General features: G+C 40.9%; 1 protein-coding gene across 7 annotated transcripts in view; it reads left to right on the top strand.

The window, feature by feature from the left end:
• Window positions 1–7823, top strand: part of grm8b (glutamate receptor, metabotropic 8b) — a 30194-nt gene extending 22371 nt beyond the window's left edge. For 4 of the 7 annotated variants that reach the window (XM_077517785.1, XM_077517783.1, XM_077517782.1 and 1 more), the window contains 7 exons: window positions 515–669; window positions 739–876; window positions 944–1144; window positions 3427–3566; window positions 3807–4751; window positions 6762–7008; window positions 7405–7823. In XM_077517785.1, the coding sequence (XP_077373911.1) occupies window positions 515–669; window positions 739–876; window positions 944–1144; window positions 3427–3566; window positions 3807–4751; window positions 6762–7008; window positions 7405–7454 (1876 nt within the window). In that variant the 3' untranslated portion in view covers window positions 7455–7823. Of the gene's footprint in view, window positions 1–478; window positions 670–738; window positions 877–943; window positions 1145–3426; window positions 3567–3806; window positions 4752–5314; window positions 5343–5507; window positions 7009–7404 lie in introns of those variants that run through there. The other 3 variants (XM_077517790.1, XM_077517786.1, XM_077517788.1) reach the window with 3 other exon arrangements.
• Window positions 7824–17620: the final 9797 nt, after the last annotated feature.

Raw genomic sequence — 17620 nt, 5'->3', positions numbered from 1 at the left:
CTCACTATTTGTGATTTGAAATGCTTTTTAAAAAATGTTTTTTTTTGTTTTATAACATTTAACATTTCTGTGTTCTGTCAATTATTTGTATTTAAATAATAGTAATAATAATAAAACAATAAATAAATAATATAAAACAATAAATAATTCAAATTAAATAATTAAAATAATTTGTATTTTAATTTGAATCTTTTTATTTCATTTCATTCCATAATTTTGTTTGTGTATTTATAATGATATTTCCTGTACTGTAATTTTACATTTTAATTTAATTTTGGTTATTTTATAGGTTTGTTATTGTACTATATTTTTATTTGAGCCATTTTATGTTTTTATTGCATTTTGTTTACATGTATATTTTTGGGGGTTTTCTTTCGTTTTCATATCATTTGTTTGTATTCCATTTAATTTGGGATCGTATTTTATTTTGATTTCTTTTTGGTGTTGTTTTTTTCTTCTTTTGATGCAAAACGTCAAGTGTGTGTTGCTGATGGCGTATGTGCGTCCCCACCAGTCGCCTCCTGGGCGCGGCCAAGCGCAACAACCTGACGGGTCACTTCCTGTGGGTGGGCTCCGACAGCTGGGGCTCCAAAATCTCGCCGGTGCTCCATCAGGAGCTGGCGGCGCAGGGGGCCGTCAGCGTCCTGCCCAAGAGGGCGTCCGTGCACGGTCAGAACAAAAACAGAAGAAAAAAAAAAAAAGACAAATATGATGCCAAAAACAAATTGTCTCTTCCAGCGTTCGATCGCTACTTCAAGAGTCGCTCGCTGGCCAACAACCGCCGCAACGTTTGGTTCGCCGAATTCTGGGAGGAAAACTTTGCATGCAAGCTGGGCACGCACGGCAAGAAAACGGGCGCGGCCAGGAAGTGCACAGGTACGTGCTGTTTTGAAGGCGCGGGGCGGCGGCCATTTTGATTTGCGGACGCTCATGATCGCGGCAGGCCTGGAGAAGGTGGGCCGCGACTCGGCGTACGAGCAGGAGGGCAAAGTGCAGTTCGTGATGGACGCCGTGTACGCCATGGCGCACGCGCTGGACCGCCTCCAGCGCCGGCTGTGCGCCGGCCGCGCCGGCCTGTGCCCGCGCATGGCCGACGTGGACGGCGAGGAGCTGCTGGCGCACGTCCGCGCCGTCGACTTCAACGGTAAGGTGATGACGTCGTTGGCGCCGCTTTTGGTTTGTTTTGGGGGGTTTTTGGAAGAAAAATCAAGAGGAAAACCAGAAAAACTCACAGCTCTTGCCATGAACAAGAACTTTGGATTTTTGCAAATCAATTTTTCATTAGGGGTGTCAAAAGTAGTGCGTTAATTTTGAAGTCATTTAAAGTTTCTTTAATGCCACTTTTTTTTTTTTTTTTTTTTTTTTTTTTTTAACAAGCGATGAAAATATAACAGTATAAATTTTCATAATAATCCATATATTTGTGGGGTTAATTTGTATTTTACAATTTTAAAAATGTGCGGAATTCTTATACTTCATGTTAAAGGTTAGCTAGCTCATAATATGAAAAAAAAAATGCAATGAACTATCAACATCTTACAAATGCAATTATGCCATCTAGTGGCAGAAAAATGACCTCAACCCAAATCAATATATTTTTTTTAATTTTAACAAAATGTATTTTTCATTAGGGCTGTCAAAAGTAGTTGCGTTCATTTTGAATTATTTAAAAAAAAAATAAAAAATTATGACTCCACTAATTTTTTTCTACGTGCAATTAATGACTGCAACCTTGGAAAAAGCAGCAGACACATCCATGTCAAATTTAACAGTAATAAATGTAATAATGCATATATTTGTGTGGTCGAGATGTATTTGAACAATTTAAAAATGCGCAGAAATTCACAAGTGCATGTTAAAGATTTTAACATTAAAAGAAAATGCAATTATGCCATCTAGTGGCAGAAAAATTATCTCAACCCAAATCATTAGTTTTTTTTTTATAGTACAGTAAACTCAATTTTAAGAATTATGAAATGACTAAAAGATGCAGCCATATTTCTGTTAGTTTAACATATTTTTTCCACGTTTGTGTTAACAAGAGTATGAAAACATATTTTATTGTACATTTAGAACAAATATCAAATTTGCGATTAAATGTGAGTTAACTATTGAAGTCATGCGATTAATTACGATTAAGAAATTTAATCACCCGACACCCTTAATTTTCATAAATTTCATGCTAGTTTTAATTTTTTTTTTAAAGAAATATTTTCCACCCTAGCCGGAAACGGGAGAACAATATGGGGCCTAAAATCCTAATATATATATTTTTTGGTGTTTTATACAATATCTGGAATTGAAAATTGTATTTTATCAAACGATATCACTACAGCAGATTGTTGTCACCGAAAGACTTGCCACAAATCGCCGCAGCAATTTTCAAACCTATTTTTGAATATGTTTGAATAGTTTTGGCCCACAGCCGTTAATGACCCCAAAAAAAAAAGGGAAGAATCGGCGGAATAATTGATGTGCATGCGCGGCGGCGCATTTGAGGCTTCCCCAGCCGGCGACAAAAACGTGGATGCCAACCGGAGCGGAGCGGAGCTTCCTTCCGCTTTCCGCGTCACTTGAGCGGACGCGCCGCTTTTAGCCCGGCGCTAACGGCTAATTGCTAATTGATCCGTGCCGCTCGCCCCATGTGCTTCTTCTTCTTTCTCGAGAGGCAGTTGACCGCTAACGTTAGCGCATTAGCCGCGGTCCAAGCGCGGCGACGTGATTGTTTTGGACAGCTCAACTGGGAGGCGCTAAAAAAAAAAAAATGCGGGGGACGGCATTTTCTTTTTTTTTTTTTTTCCTTCTTTTTTTCTGTCAGGAAATCCGGGCGCGAGTACGTGAAGTGTAGCAAAAGTGCTAACGGAGCAGGTATCGCACACGGACACACAAAAACGGCAAAAATAGCATCTGCTGGCCGTCGTCATGGTAACCGGGGTCATTTCCCAACACTTCCTGGAGGTTTTTGGGTCAGCGTCTATATTTTTAGAAAAGGGTTAGGAAGAATACGGGAGATTGCTGGCCCGTGTCGACGAGGGGTGGGAACCTCCTCACGATAAGATACGATATACAAGACTCACGATAACGATTATCTCACGATATGATGATACCGATTTATCGATATATATTGGTCAGGTGATAAATCCACGGTAATCTATGATATAACTAATCCGAAAATAATAATAATAATAATAATAATTCATATATTAATGTAATTATATATATATATATATATATTAGGGCTGCACGATATTGGAAAATCATGCGATCTGCGATATAGTTGCTGAATATAGCAATATCGATATTGCAATAATAATAATAATAATATAAATAAATTACAATAAATAATAAATAAATAAACAACTTCTTTCACAAACAAACATTTTTTGAAGAGGGTAAAAAAAAAAAAGTCACTTCCTATCTCAACAGGAAGCGCTGGGACGCCGGTGACGTTCAACGAGAACGGCGACGCCCCCGGCCGCTACGATATCTTCCAGTATCAGATCGACGAGCGCTCCGGGCCCGAGTACAAGGTCATCGGGCAGTGGACCAATCAGCTGAGCCTCAACGTAAGCTCCGCCTTCTTCTTCGTCACAATCCAAATATGTGCATAGTGGGATGGGAATAAAAGTCGACCGAGTCGGTTTGGTCGACGCAGAAATGCCTGCGTCGAGGCTATTTTAATCATTTTTAAAAAACATATTTGCGGCACCTGGACGTTGCCGGGACGAAAGCCGTATTGAATCGTCTTTTTGCAGGGAGATGCACACCCCTATTTATTATCGTAACGTTGCGCCTCCTGCCGGCAGATGTCGGCGCTGAAGTTCGACTCCTCCGCCGTCCTGGGCGCTCCCCCGCCGACGTCGTCGTGCAGCGCGCCGTGCGGGCCGGGCGAGCGCAAGAAGGTGGTGAAGGGCGCGCCGTGCTGCTGGCACTGCGAGCGCTGCGAGGGCTACCACTTCCTGGCCGACCAGTTCTCCTGCCAGCTGTGCCCGTACGAGCAGCGTCCCGACGGCAACCGCAGCGGCTGCCGCCCCATCCCGGTCTTGCGCCTGGAGTGGCACTCGCCCTGGGCGCTGGCGCCCGTCCTCATCGCCGTGCTGGGCATCTGCGCCACCGCCCTGGTGGCGGCCACCTTCGCGCGCCACAACGACACGCCCATCGTGCGGGCGTCGGGCCGCGAGATGAGCTACGTGCTGCTGACGGGCATCTTCCTGTGCTACGCCGCCACCTTCCCCATGGTGGCGCCGCCCGGCGCGGCCGTCTGCTCCCTGCGCCGCGTCTTCCTGGGCACGGGCATGTGCTTCAGCTACGCCGCCCTGCTGACCAAAACCAACCGGATCCACCGCATCTTCGCCCGCGGCGGGACGGCGGTGGCGGCGCCGCGCTTCATCTCGCCCGCCTCGCAGCTGGCCATCACCTCGTCGCTGGCCGGCGTGCAGCTGGCCGGCGTGCTGGCGTGGTTCGCCGCCGAGCCGCCCCGCGCCCTGGTGGACTACGGCGAGCGGCGGGCGGCCGACCCCCGGGACGCGCGCGGCGTGCTCAAGTGCGACATGTCGGACCTGGCGCTGGTCTGCTCGCTGGGCTACAGCATCCTGCTGATGGTCACCTGCACCGTCTACGCCGTCAAGACGCGCGGCGTGCCCGAGACCTTCAACGAGGCCAAGCCCATCGGGTTCACCATGTACACCACCTGCATCATCTGGCTCGCCTTCATACCCATCTTCTTCGGCACGGCGCAGTCGGACCAGCGGGTGAGTTTGGACAATTCGCCGACATTGGGAAAACTTGGTGAAAAAAAAGCTGGGGCAAAAATAACCCAAATTTAGTTGAAAATTAATTGACTCACCCAGCTTTTTTTTTTTTTATATATATGTATATGTATTTTTTAATAAATGCATTACAAACTGTTTTTTTGGGGTTAAACAAATGGCCCAAAAAATTAAGTCAGTCCCTTTTTAAAATTCTGTTTTTTTTTTTTTTAAGCTATTTCTAGACTATTTCTGATTAAAACCTGTTGGGTCAAAAATAACCCAAATTGGGTTTCAAATGGACTTCCACACAGATTTTTGGCTGAAGTGAATAACCGAAAAAAGGTTGGGGCAAATGAATAACCCACAAAACTGCCCATTTTTCATTATTTGACCCGACTTTCTGGTTTGTTTTTGTACAAAACTACCCTAAAAAATGGATTTGTATAAAACAACCAACAAATTGGGCCATTTTCTATACAAGAAAAAAAAATCTGAATGTTTGGTCAAATTGTCCCAAGTAGTGGATAGTTACATCTTTTGCCTTTTTTTTTTTTTAATCCCAGTTGGCGTTGGGTGAAAAATAAACCAATCATGGGTCAAAAAGGGACCAACCACAACTTGGGTCGGTTACACTCAACTTTTTGGGTCAAATGAATTCATTAGACCCAACTTTTTGGGTTAAACAAATAACCCCAAAAGTTGGGTTAGTCCCTTTTTTACCCATTTTTAGTTACTTTTTGGCCCAACTGTTTTTAGAGTGACCCATCCATCCACCCATGAATTCATCCAGTTCCCAATCGTTTCCACTGGTGATCCTGTATCTAGTGATCCGTGTAAAATTCATCCCGCGATCCATCTGGCCCTGGAGCCGTTCCTTTGTCCATCAATCACCCAAGCCTGCATGTGTCGACCAATTCATCCATCCATCCATTCATCCATGAATTAATCCAGTTCCCAATCGTTTCCACTGGTGATCCTGTATCTAGTGATCCGTGTAAAATTCATCCCGCGATCCATCTGGCCCTGGAGCCGTTCCTTTGTCCATCAATCACCCAAACCTGCATGTGTCGACCAATTCATCCATCCATCCATTCATCCATTCACCCATGAATTCACCCAGTTCCCAATCGTTTCCACTGGTGATCCTGTATCTAGTGATCCGTGTAAAATTCATCCCGCGATTCATCTGGCCCTGGAGCCGTTCCTTTGTCCATCAATCACCACAAACCTGCATGTGTCCAACGACTAATTCATCCATCCATCCATTCACCCATGAATTCATCCAGTCCCAACCGTTCCCACTGGTGATCCTGTATCTAGTGATCCGTGTAAAATTCATCCCGCGATTCATCTGGCCCTGGAGCCGTTCCTTTGTCCATCAATCACCACAAACCTGCATGTGTCCAACGACTAATTCATCCATCCATCCATTCACCCATGAATTCATCCAGTCCCAACCGTTCCCACTGGTGATCCTGTATCTAGTGATCCGTGTAAAATTCATCCCGCGATTCATCTGGCCCTGGAGCCGTTCCTTTGTCCATCAATCACCACAAACCTGCATGTGTCGACCAATTCATCCATCCATCCATTCATCCATTCACCCATGAATTCATCCAGTTCCCAATCGTTTCCACTGGTGATCCTGTATCTAGTGATCCGTGGAAAATTCATCCCGCGATCCATCTGGCCCTGGAGCTGTTCCTTTGTCCATCAATCACCCAAGCCTGCATGTGTCGACCAATTCATCCATCCATCCATTCATCCATGAATTAATCCAGTTCCCAACCGTTTCCACTGGTGATCCTGTATCGAGTGATCCGTGCAAAATTCATCCTGTGATCCATCCGGCCCTGGAGCCGTCCCTTTGTCCATCAATCACCACAAACCTGCACGTGTACAACAACTAATTCATCCATCCATTCATCAAGTGGTCTGTCTTGGGATCCGTGTATCCAATGGAGTTTTGGTCTTCGTAACGCGGCCACTCGAACCGCCTCCCCTCCGCAGATGTACATCCAGACGGCCACGCTGACCGTGTCGCTCAGCCTGAGCGCCTCGGTGTCGCTGGGGATGCTCTACGTGCCCAAAGTCTACGTCATCATCTTCCACCCGGAGCAGAACGTCCCCAAGCGCAAGCGCAGCTTCAAGGCCGTGGTCACCGCCGCCACCATGACCACCAAACTGTCGCACTTGGCGGCTGAGCGGCCCAACGGCGAAGCCAAGACGGAGCTGTGCGAGGGTGTGGAGGCTGCTGGTGAGTAGGCTTACGAAGGTTCACGACGGGGTCCACTAATTCGGGTCCTCGAGGTCCGGAGTCCTGCGGGTTTTAGGTGTTTGCGCCCACTAGCACACCTGCTTCATATAATCAGCTAATCAGCATGCCTGATAACGATCCTGATCTTTAGTATCAGCATCGAAAGCCTGCAGGACTTCGGACCTCGAGGACCAGAATTGGTGAACCCTGGTTTACGAGGTTAAAGGTGAAGGTGTTAGCACCTCAAGATTGTCTTTGTACGTAATATCACGACGGTTATTTCCGCCGTGGTGGTGCATTTGGCACCCGAACGAATCCATCTCTTAATACCGTCACCATCACCTCACAATTGTGCAAACCATGAACGTGGTTTCATGCTGTTTTTTCTCTCTATAGTTCTACCGACGAAAACCCCCTACGTCAGCTACGCCAACCACGACATCTGAACCAAACCCAAACGGACTGTCTCAAGAGTCCCGTTCAGTCCAGTCCGGGAACTGTGAAACGGACTGACGAAGAACTCTAAAGTTTACAGTAAGGGACAAAAACGAACGGGAGTCAAAAAACTTCACAAGAGGAACTCGTCCAGAGAGGATCGATAAGCTAAGAGGAAAAACTGTTGCAGACCAATCGTACTTGTTGTTATGCTCATTGTAAGTTGAGGAAGCGTCGTTGTTGCTTTCTGGAAATTTGTCCCGCTTTTTGTCCGTCTGTCGAGATGAGTCTGTCCTCGTTTTTGAACTTGTACGAATGAAGTGAAGCATGCCAGGTTTTCTACCAATCATTTCTATTTCCGATTAAAAGGAAAAACAACATTCCACTCCGTCTCCGAGTAAGCTCCACCCACAACGTGAACCGCAGAGCCAACAAGTCACGTCAATAGTAGTTAGCTAGTCATCCATCTTGGGATCCAGTAAAGCATTTACTGATCGATCCACCGGCCCATCTACAATACTAGTGTTCATTTCGTCAACAGAAACATAACTTAACGTTAATCCAGCGGCTAAAACGTTTGACTGCTAATTAATGCTAGCTAACTCATTAGCTTAACATGGAGCCATAGTGCCCACTTCCAACAATAACGTTAATGTGACTGCTAACTAATGCTGGCTAACTTACTAGCTCATAGCTTGGAGCCATATTAGCCACTGTAAATGTTGTTTTTCATCAGAAAGATGAAAAAATGCTATGTGAAATATGGGGGAGTCCTCCAGTTAAATCACATTCGACTTTACAACGGTTACGCCTGGTCCGCCATTTTGTCTCCCCGTCCGCCATTTTGCCCACAGTGTTTCCCACTCGTCCGCTATTTAGCCCTTAGCTAATGCTAGCGCTTGTGCACATGTGGGACTATCTTTGGCTTTTTTGCCCTCTTTTTTTTTTTTTTTTTCCAACATCATGGCACTAAAGAAGAAGAAAGCGACGTCTTCTATCAACGTCGGTCCAGCCAAAAGAAAAAAGCAGTTACCATGGAAACCAAGCTAGACAAAATAACACCGACCACCATCGGCAAAGACTTGCGCTTCAGCATCATAGATTTTTTTTATGCAAATTATTAGGGATGTTCGATACCACTTTTTTTCAGACCGATACGATACTCAGACCCTCAGTACTCACCGATACCAACTTCCGATACCAGTAGTACATTTTGACAATTAAAAAAAAATCACTAAAATATATTTTTAAACAAATATATTTCCTTTAATTTTGACAAAAAAAAAAAAAAACAGCACAGTCACTCTTCAATAGTCTTAACGCTCAAGATAAAACACAAAAATGCTCTTTTAGTTTAAGATCACAATTTTAAAGTATTTCCAAACCGGTGAAGTTTTGGTGAAAAACTGCTTGCAAGCTAGCGCCACTTACAGGCGAGGAGGACTCACTTAACGTCTTCCCCCTCTGCCATCGCTCGCTTGTACTCGTCTGCAGTCACGAGTACTCGAGTACTTGGAAAAAAGGCTGGTATCGGCCCGATACCGATACCTAGTATTGGTACTCGCCCATCCCTACTAATTATTTTGATGCAAGTATTGACATTAACGGTGAAATTCGACTTAATTCGAAATTTGGGTTACGTCGCTAGCGTAGAAACGGAACTCTGACGTAACTCGAGGACTCCTTATAGTTTTAGACCTGAAAAGGTTCAATATAATCTGCTGACAACAAAATATTAAACAGTGGTAAAATGGTTGTCTAAAACTAGACTAAATTTAAAAATGGCAGACAAAATAAACACGATCCACAGATCGTTCTTGTGATGCTCCTATTCAATGATCCATGATTCAGTTGTCCATTGAGTCGTTCATCCAGCAAGTTCTCATCTTTTCCATCGAGTAATCGGTCAATCCAGCGCCTCTTCCATCTTCAACCCGCCAATGATCGATCATTTCCAGTCAACAGTATCACCACAAATCCGACAAAGCGCGTTTAAGGATAAACATTTGATATCGCCACGACAAGCGGCCGGACTTGACCTTAAACAAAACCCGGCAGGAAGTCGGACGTGCCGCGCGTCTCATTGCAGCGAGCCGATCGATACGCTCGATGTGCGGCGGGAAGCGGCGGATCAATACGGGGCTGCCTCATGCATGTCATGAATATTTCTGGCAGAGCTGATCAAGCCCGGACGCTTCCCGACTTTTATTTCCCCCGACTCGGCTCCCGTCGCTCGCGACGGACGACGCGAAACGAGCAAGAAAATTGGAAATCGGAGATCGGAAACTGGATCGGCGCTCGCTCGAGGCGAAAGCTGATGTCGGGAAAAAAACAAACAAACAGATTTGTGATTTCATGAAGTGGCACATTTTTGAGACAAAAACTTGAACATTTGCAATTTTATAAAAAATAAATAAATAAATAAATAAAAAATGTAAAAAAAATTTTGCGGCTGCATAAAGTGGCAAATTTTTGAGAAAAAAAAACTTGAATATTTACTCATTTTATATAAAACACTCACAAATTTGTGACTTCATAAAGTGGCACATTTTTTAAATAAAAACTCGAACATTTACAATTTTATTTATATATATATATATATATATATATATATATATATATAAAGAACCTCACAAATATTTCTTTTGTTAGGTGCTTATATTGTTTACGCCCACAAAATTTTGCAGGTCTTAAATGAGTCAAACTGCATGAAAATGACAGCAAGTCGATAAAAGTGCAGTTTGTTCATGTAGGGAGGATGCAGTGCATCACAGTTTTGTGGGCGTGGCCTCGTGGGAGGTCTCATCACGTGACTGTTCTTAATTGGGCTGCTGGCCTCAGGTGGTCTTGCAGCCTTCAGACACGTTGGCTCATCTCGCAGTGCAAGAAGAAAGGCCCACCTCACTCACTCACTCACTCACTCACTCACTCACTCACTCCCATGTGGGCTATTTTTAGAACAAACGCACACCTGTGCAGTGTCAACGCACAGCAGTGCCCCTCCCCATCCTTGCCCACCCCCGCCCCCAATAAAGAGTCCCTGTAGGCATCAGTCAGCCACCGTAATCATACACGGACACTCGCCTGTCACGCACACTCAATTATTTAGTGTGTGTGCATGAGGATGCGTGTTCAAATGGAAAATCCGTAAAATGCGCAAAGACACATGCAAGATAAAAAAATAAAAAAAACAGCATTAAAAAAGCTTCTTTTTTTTTAAGATAGATATATAGAATTTACTTTGACTATGATTTTCTCATTGGTAAATTCATCCAGAACATTTTTTACTTTGTTCTTGAAGAAATTAAAAAAAATAAATGAATAAAAGAAAGGAGTTCAGACAGTAAGTTTTTTTTTTTTTTTTTTTTTTTTTTTTAAGATTAGAACCTTTTCTCGTTTATCCATTTATATTTCTTTTTCTTGGGAAAAACAGAAATTTATAACTCCGATTTTTTGTTTAGTTCCCAAATCAGGATTTTTTTTCTTAAACAAGTTTTTTTTTTTAAAGAAAACAAAACAATTTAAAAGCTTTTTTTTTTAAATTCAACTTTATAATGGGAAAAACGTTTTTTTAAATATTTAAATGATTATATTATATATAATATTGTTTTAAAATAATTAATATAATAATATTAATTAATATTATATATTATATTTATTAATTTATTTATCCTTTTTTATCACCTTTTTCTAGTTTATAAAATTAGATGTCTTTTTCTTGGGAAAAACTGAAAAACTTTTCACTGTTTTTTTTTTCTTTTGTTTTGTGTTCAAATCAGGATTTTTTTTCTAAAACAAAAGATTTTTTTTCTTTTAAAGAAGACTATAAACATTCAAAAAATTTCAAACCTTTTTTTTTTTTTAAGAAATGCAACTTTATAACTGAAAAATACTTAAAAAAAATATTTATTTATATTATATTAATAATAATTGTTAAATATAATAATAATAATAATAATAATAATAATAATGATAATAATAATAATTAATAATAATTTATATTTATTGATCTTCTTTTTATAGAAGCTGTTGTTTTAATATACAATGAAAACTTGGAAAAATAGATCTTTGTGATATTTTCTCCTCTAGAAAAAAAAAAGTGTGCGTGTGCGTGCGTGAAGTGTGCAGATGGCGACGCAGTCTGTTCCCAAGAAAGTTCCCAAACGTTTGGAACATGCCGACGATGATGAAGATGAAGATGATGATGATGAGGACGGACGGACGGACGGACGTCTGTGAGCAAAACCTTCCAACGAACATTTTTCTTCTTTTTTTGTCTTTTCTCATCAATCAGCACGTTTCTTCTCGTCTGACGACCTTTTGACCTTTTTGTTGCACGTTCTTCTTTGGCAACGCTCCACTTTGGTGCTTTTCTCGCATTCGTCGTCCATATTTTTTTCCCACCACATTCTTCTTCATTCATCATCTCTTGTTGCATTTTTTTTCCTTTCTTACCACGTGTACTTCATATTCAGTTTAAAAAAAAAAATGTTTTTCACTTTTTCTGTTGCTGTTTTGTGTGGCCTTCTGCTTATTTATTTAGATGAGTGAAAAATTGCACTCTCGCCCTAACTTGAACTGCTGCAAGTGCCAAGATACCAGCCTTTGTTAAGTCGTTTTATTTTATTTTATTTTATTTAATTTTTTTATTTTTGCAGTCCGTTGCGGGGAAATACTTTAATGCCTGTTCAAGTTTACTGTCAAAGACCCCAAAAATGACAAATTTGACTGACTATTTGCATCCTCAAATAGAGGAAGCCATTTTCAACACTTGAGATTGGGATCATTCTTTAAAAAAAATAAAACAAAATAAAACACTCACATATGTATGAAGTGAAGAAAATTTTGAATTTGACCAGTTTGTGACATAAAAAAAGGTTTTGACTAATATGCTGAAGCTGCTGACCTGAATATATGAGGGACATACGGATGGATGGATGGACGGATGGATGGATGGATGGATGGATTGGTTGGATGGGTGGATGGATTGGTTGGATGGGTGGATGGATTGGTTGGATGGGTGGAGAGATGATGGATCGATGATGGATGGATGGATGGATGGATGACAAAACCTGAAGGGTGATGATGGATGGATGATGGATAATTGATGGATGGATGTATGGATGCTGGATGGATGGATGGATGGATGGATGACAAAACCTGATGGGTGATGATGGATGGATGATGGATAATTGCTGGATGGATGTATGATGGATGGACTATCAGCCATCCAGTCATATATTCAGGTCAGTGTTGTTGTAAGTCTTCCTTGAGTATATCTTTATGTCTGCACTCTACTGCCCTCATGTGGCCAAGATATACAAGGAGCAGTACAATGTCCAATTGAATTGAATTGAATTGAAGAAAAAAAAAGTTTCTTCACATTTTATTGAATGATGTGTGTCTTTCTAAACTACCTCCTCCTTCATCTTTTGTTGCAACCTGAAATGGAGTTTAGTGAGGAACGGCAAAACTGCTTTCAACTTATTTCGTTTTCATTTTTAATTTTTTTCTTCATCGTTGCTTTGCCAGCATGAGGAAGTTTTTTGTTTTTTTGTTTTTTTGCCTGGCAAGCACGCCGGACGTTTTCCGCGCCAGGTTGTCAAACGTGTTCACTTTCCGGATGTTGTGTCAAAGAAATGAGCGAGGGTGACCCGGGAGTGGGCGGCGGCCAGTTGGGATGCAAAAAAAAAAAAAAAAAAAAAAAAAAAAAAGCTTCCCACGTTTTGCTTCAAGCAAATTCACCAAAAAAAAAAAAAAAAAGACTTTCCAGGAGGAATTTTTTGGCTCATCGTATATGACAACATTGTGAGTCGTCATTTTATAGTGCAGTCTGAACCCGTTTTTTTTTTTTTTTGACGGACACTTTTTTGGACCGAAGCCGACAGAAGTCGAAGTTGCGACTCCGAGCTGATGAAATAATGATTGCGGCACCCCAAAAATAGACAAACAGCTTTTAATTATGAACATGAGGCGCCTTTAACTGCAGCTGTCAACAAACTTTTCTATTTTTTTTTTTAATGCACTTATCACATAGTCAGAATTTGTCACATGTATACAAACAAAACAAACGATTATACGAATATACAACTCGACACTGAATGTAGTCGTAATTAAAAAAAAATGTTTACGTTTATTGAAGACTCGGATTGGTCTTTGATTTGTTAGGTTTGTTGCTATCGTTAAAACAAAAAAAAACGTAGTTTCATTTAAATAACGGCAAATGTATCATATTAAAAACAAGACCCTCTATTTGATGAGTATAATTTTTCCCCCCCCCATTAAAATCCTGACGTATATCTGACACATGCATTGCACGGATAACCCATTAGAGGGCAGTATCAACCCATCTGAATACTTTTCCAGAGAATTTGCAAGACAAGTATTAATAAATTAATAAAGTGAAATGTTGATTCTGAAATGTTGATTTTTCGGAAATGCTCTTATTTATGTTTGATATGTCTGTTTATGATTACATTTTTTTTTTTACAGTTAGAAATGGACGAATTTAAAGCATTGTGACCAGATGTATCAAATATGATACAAATCTATATATATATATATATATATATATATGTATGACTGACATTCCGAATTCAGCAAAAATATTGCACAAGTCGGGTTCATTCTTTGCTGACCGAGAAGCCGCTGAATCATTCCAAGGACTCCGATTTCCGACACCATCAATTATTAATCGTGTTGGAATTTGAGACGGGCTTCTGGCTTTTGAGGGAATATGGACTCAACTTAAAAAAAAAACAAAAAAAACAAAGGAGCTGTAGATTGAGTGACACCACAGAGAATTGCTGAGTGTTGCGCCTTGAACGCCCACTTGACGCAAGGCCGCGAATGCAGCACACACGCACACACACACACACACACACACCTGTGCGCTCAGGTTAAGATCCGCACGGCTTGTCGTCTGAAGGCTTCGCTCGTGTCAGCTCGAGGCTTCACGCTCGTCACTGAAACGCTGAGAAACATCAAGAAAGCGGCAAAGTGGAAAGCGTGCAACAAGAGACAGATTGTGCTTTTTTTTCTTTTTCTTTTTTACCCCCCACAGAACTTCAAATGCTTACAAAAAAGCGGATTAGGTTGTTTGAAAACACACCAAAAAACAAACAAAAGTACGTCAGCTTCATTGAAGACCACATTCGTCTTTGAATGTTTACAACAGCGCGATAGCCGATAGCCCAGACATGCCAATGCGAGCTGTTGGAAGTCACAGGGCGGCCATCTTGTTGCTCCTATTTTTAACCGATACCGATAAATCAATAATTTAGAAAGTGCCGATGTTGATGCAAGCCGAAAATTGTTCTGTTTAGTTTAGCCTTTGCTTAGCGTTATCTTAACATGAGCTTAGCATCAGCATTAGTTTAGCATGCTAACCTTTGCTTAGCATTAGTTTAGCAGGCTAATTTAGCATGCTAATTTAGAATTAGTTTAGCATTAGCTTAGCATGCTAACTTAACATTAGCTTAGTATGCTAACTTAACATGCTAACTTAGCATGCTTAACATTAGCATTAGCTAAGCATTTGTTTAGCATTAGCTTAACAGGCTAATTTAGCATGCTAACTTAGTATTATCTTAGCACTAGCTTAGTATGCTAACTTAGCATGCTAACTTAACATATTAACTTAGCATGCTAAATTAGCATTAGCTTAACATGCTAACTTAACATGCTAACATGCTAGCATGTTAAATTAGCATTAGCTAAGCATTTGCTGAGCATTAGTTTAGAAGGCTAATTTAGTATGCTAATTTAGAATTAGCTTAACATTAGCTTAAGCATGTTAATTTAGCATTCGCTTAGTACGCTAACTTAGCATGCTAACTTAACATGTTAACTTACATGCTAAATTAGCATTAGTTTAGCATTAGCCAGCATTAGTTAAACATTCGCTTTCAGCATTCCCACAATAATACAGGGTGACCCAAAAAGATGCGTAGCCATATTTTATTGGATAAAAAATCCATTTTTTACCGAATGTCTTTTCTGTTGCAGGACGTGAAAGGTGAACCTATGGATGATCATTTGCAGCTATAGTTGCCCTGAAAATGTCTTGGACAAATCAGCAGAAGATATTCTCCCTGGAGACCGATTTTGCGACAAAATCATACCAGAGTGTACAGATTGAGTTTCCATTGTCGCAACTTTCCATCCAAATCAACGATTGTTAGTTGGATGAAGAAGTTCAGAGAGCATGGGACTGTAGTGGGCCTATGTTCTAAAGCCACAGGGGGAACTTATTCAGGAATGCAGGAAGAAGAGTGCAAGGACAGGAGAAAACGTTGCTGCAGTGAGGGACTCAGTAGGACGCAGCCAAGAACTCGGAATCACTGCGGCGTGTTCTTACGTCTGATCTGCACCAAAACCCATACAAGATCCAAATCAAGCAAAAATTCACTGGAAAAGCCAGTAACAATGTGTGAATGCTTCTGTAATGTGCTTGAAAATGATGAAAACTTTCTTGAGAACGTTTGCTTCTCAGAACTGAACTCTGAACTTCTTCATCCAACTAACAATCGTTGATTTGGATGGAAAGTTGCGCCAATGGAAACGGAATCTGTACACTCTGGTATGATTTTGTCGCAAAATCGGTCTTCAGGGAGAATATCTTCTGCTGATTTGTCCAAGACATTTTCAGGGCAACTATAGCTGCAAATGATCATCCATAGGTTCACCTTTCACGTCCTGCAACACAAAAGACATTCGTTAAAAAATGCATTTTTTATCCAATAAAATATGGCTACGCATCTTTTTGGGTCACCCTGTAAAACTAAGCTGATGAGTCTTCTTCACCTGAAGGCTTCCGTCCATTTCCCCGCCACTCTTATGAGGCGCTCCCCCTAGTGGCCCACCAAGTCATTGCTCAATAAGTCATCAACAATGGAGCCGTTATAGTGACTGAATATTAACTACAAATATCACAATACTTACGTATAGGTATATCGATAATCTATCGGGAGACAAAGTATCACCATTTATCACGATATCTACGTCTGGCGGTAAAATGTTTCGTATCGTAACAATTCTTTTTTTTTTTGTGTGAATCGCGTCTATCCACACCGTGGCGTCATAAACGACCGCCGCGCCTCCCCACAAGGTTGCAAGAACAATCGGAAGGAATCGGCGTTTCCATCTGGCTTCGAGTTGTGCCCTTTTATTAGGGACATTCTTCACGCTGGATCGCCACCGGGCAGCGGCGGACCAAAGTCGCCGCTGTGATGGGAGAAAGTCGTTAGCGCTGAGTGACGATGAGCCTCTCGCGAACGCAACCATGCGTTCCGTCACAGGGTGAGTGTTTGTTTGCTGTTCTTCAACCTAATGAAACGCTTGTGAACTCACGGCCGGCTGTGCAATCCATTCACACGACGACAAGGCCAAAAGCGCTGCTTGTTAAAGACCAGCATTTTTTTTTTTATCCGTTTGCCAGAATCGCAGACCAGAAGGACCGATAAAACAATGGTACATATTCAACCATTTTGAAGCTTGAAGATATATCGATATCGTGATACTTAGTGTCCCGTTAGATTATTGACATGTCTGCGATATTTGTAGTTAACATTATGGAGCCACTAAAACGGCTCCATTGTTCATGACTTATTGAGCAATTACTTGGTGGGGCCACTAGGGGGAGCGCCTCATAAGAGTGGCGGGAAAATGGACGCAAGTCTTCAGGCGAAGAAGACTCATGAGCTTAGTTTTCTTATTAATATTAATTATTTTGTATTTATATATATATGTATATATAGTTATATTTATATCTTAAAATAGCATACAATCTATTTGTTTATATTATTTTTATTATATTATGAATTATTTTTAATTTTTATTTATTTGTTATTATTTATTGTGTATTTTATTATTATTTAGTTTCTTTTTATTTTATTATTATTAAAAAGTCTTTTAACCAGGGTCGTTATAGTTTTGGAATTTTCATTTTAGTCAGTTTTTATTTCATTTTGAATTTTGTTTTTTAAATTTATTTAGTTTTAATTAGTTTTCATGGTTTTGCTAGTTTTTATTAGTCTTAGTTATTTAATAAATACTTAGTTTTAGTTAGTTCTGCTATTAGTTTTCGTTCTTTTTTAATGTGTATTACATATATATTTTGCATAATATTGACCCAGCTAATTATATGATACTCAAATGTTATATTAGTTTTTGCTCC

The sequence above is a fragment of the Festucalex cinctus genome, chromosome 3, assembly GCF_051991245.1.
Source record: "Festucalex cinctus isolate MCC-2025b chromosome 3, RoL_Fcin_1.0, whole genome shotgun sequence".
NCBI classification, from domain to species: Eukaryota; Metazoa; Chordata; class Actinopteri; order Syngnathiformes; family Syngnathidae; genus Festucalex; species Festucalex cinctus.
Note: the sequence above shows the minus strand (reverse complement) of the source record. Positions and strands in the feature narration are given on the sequence as shown.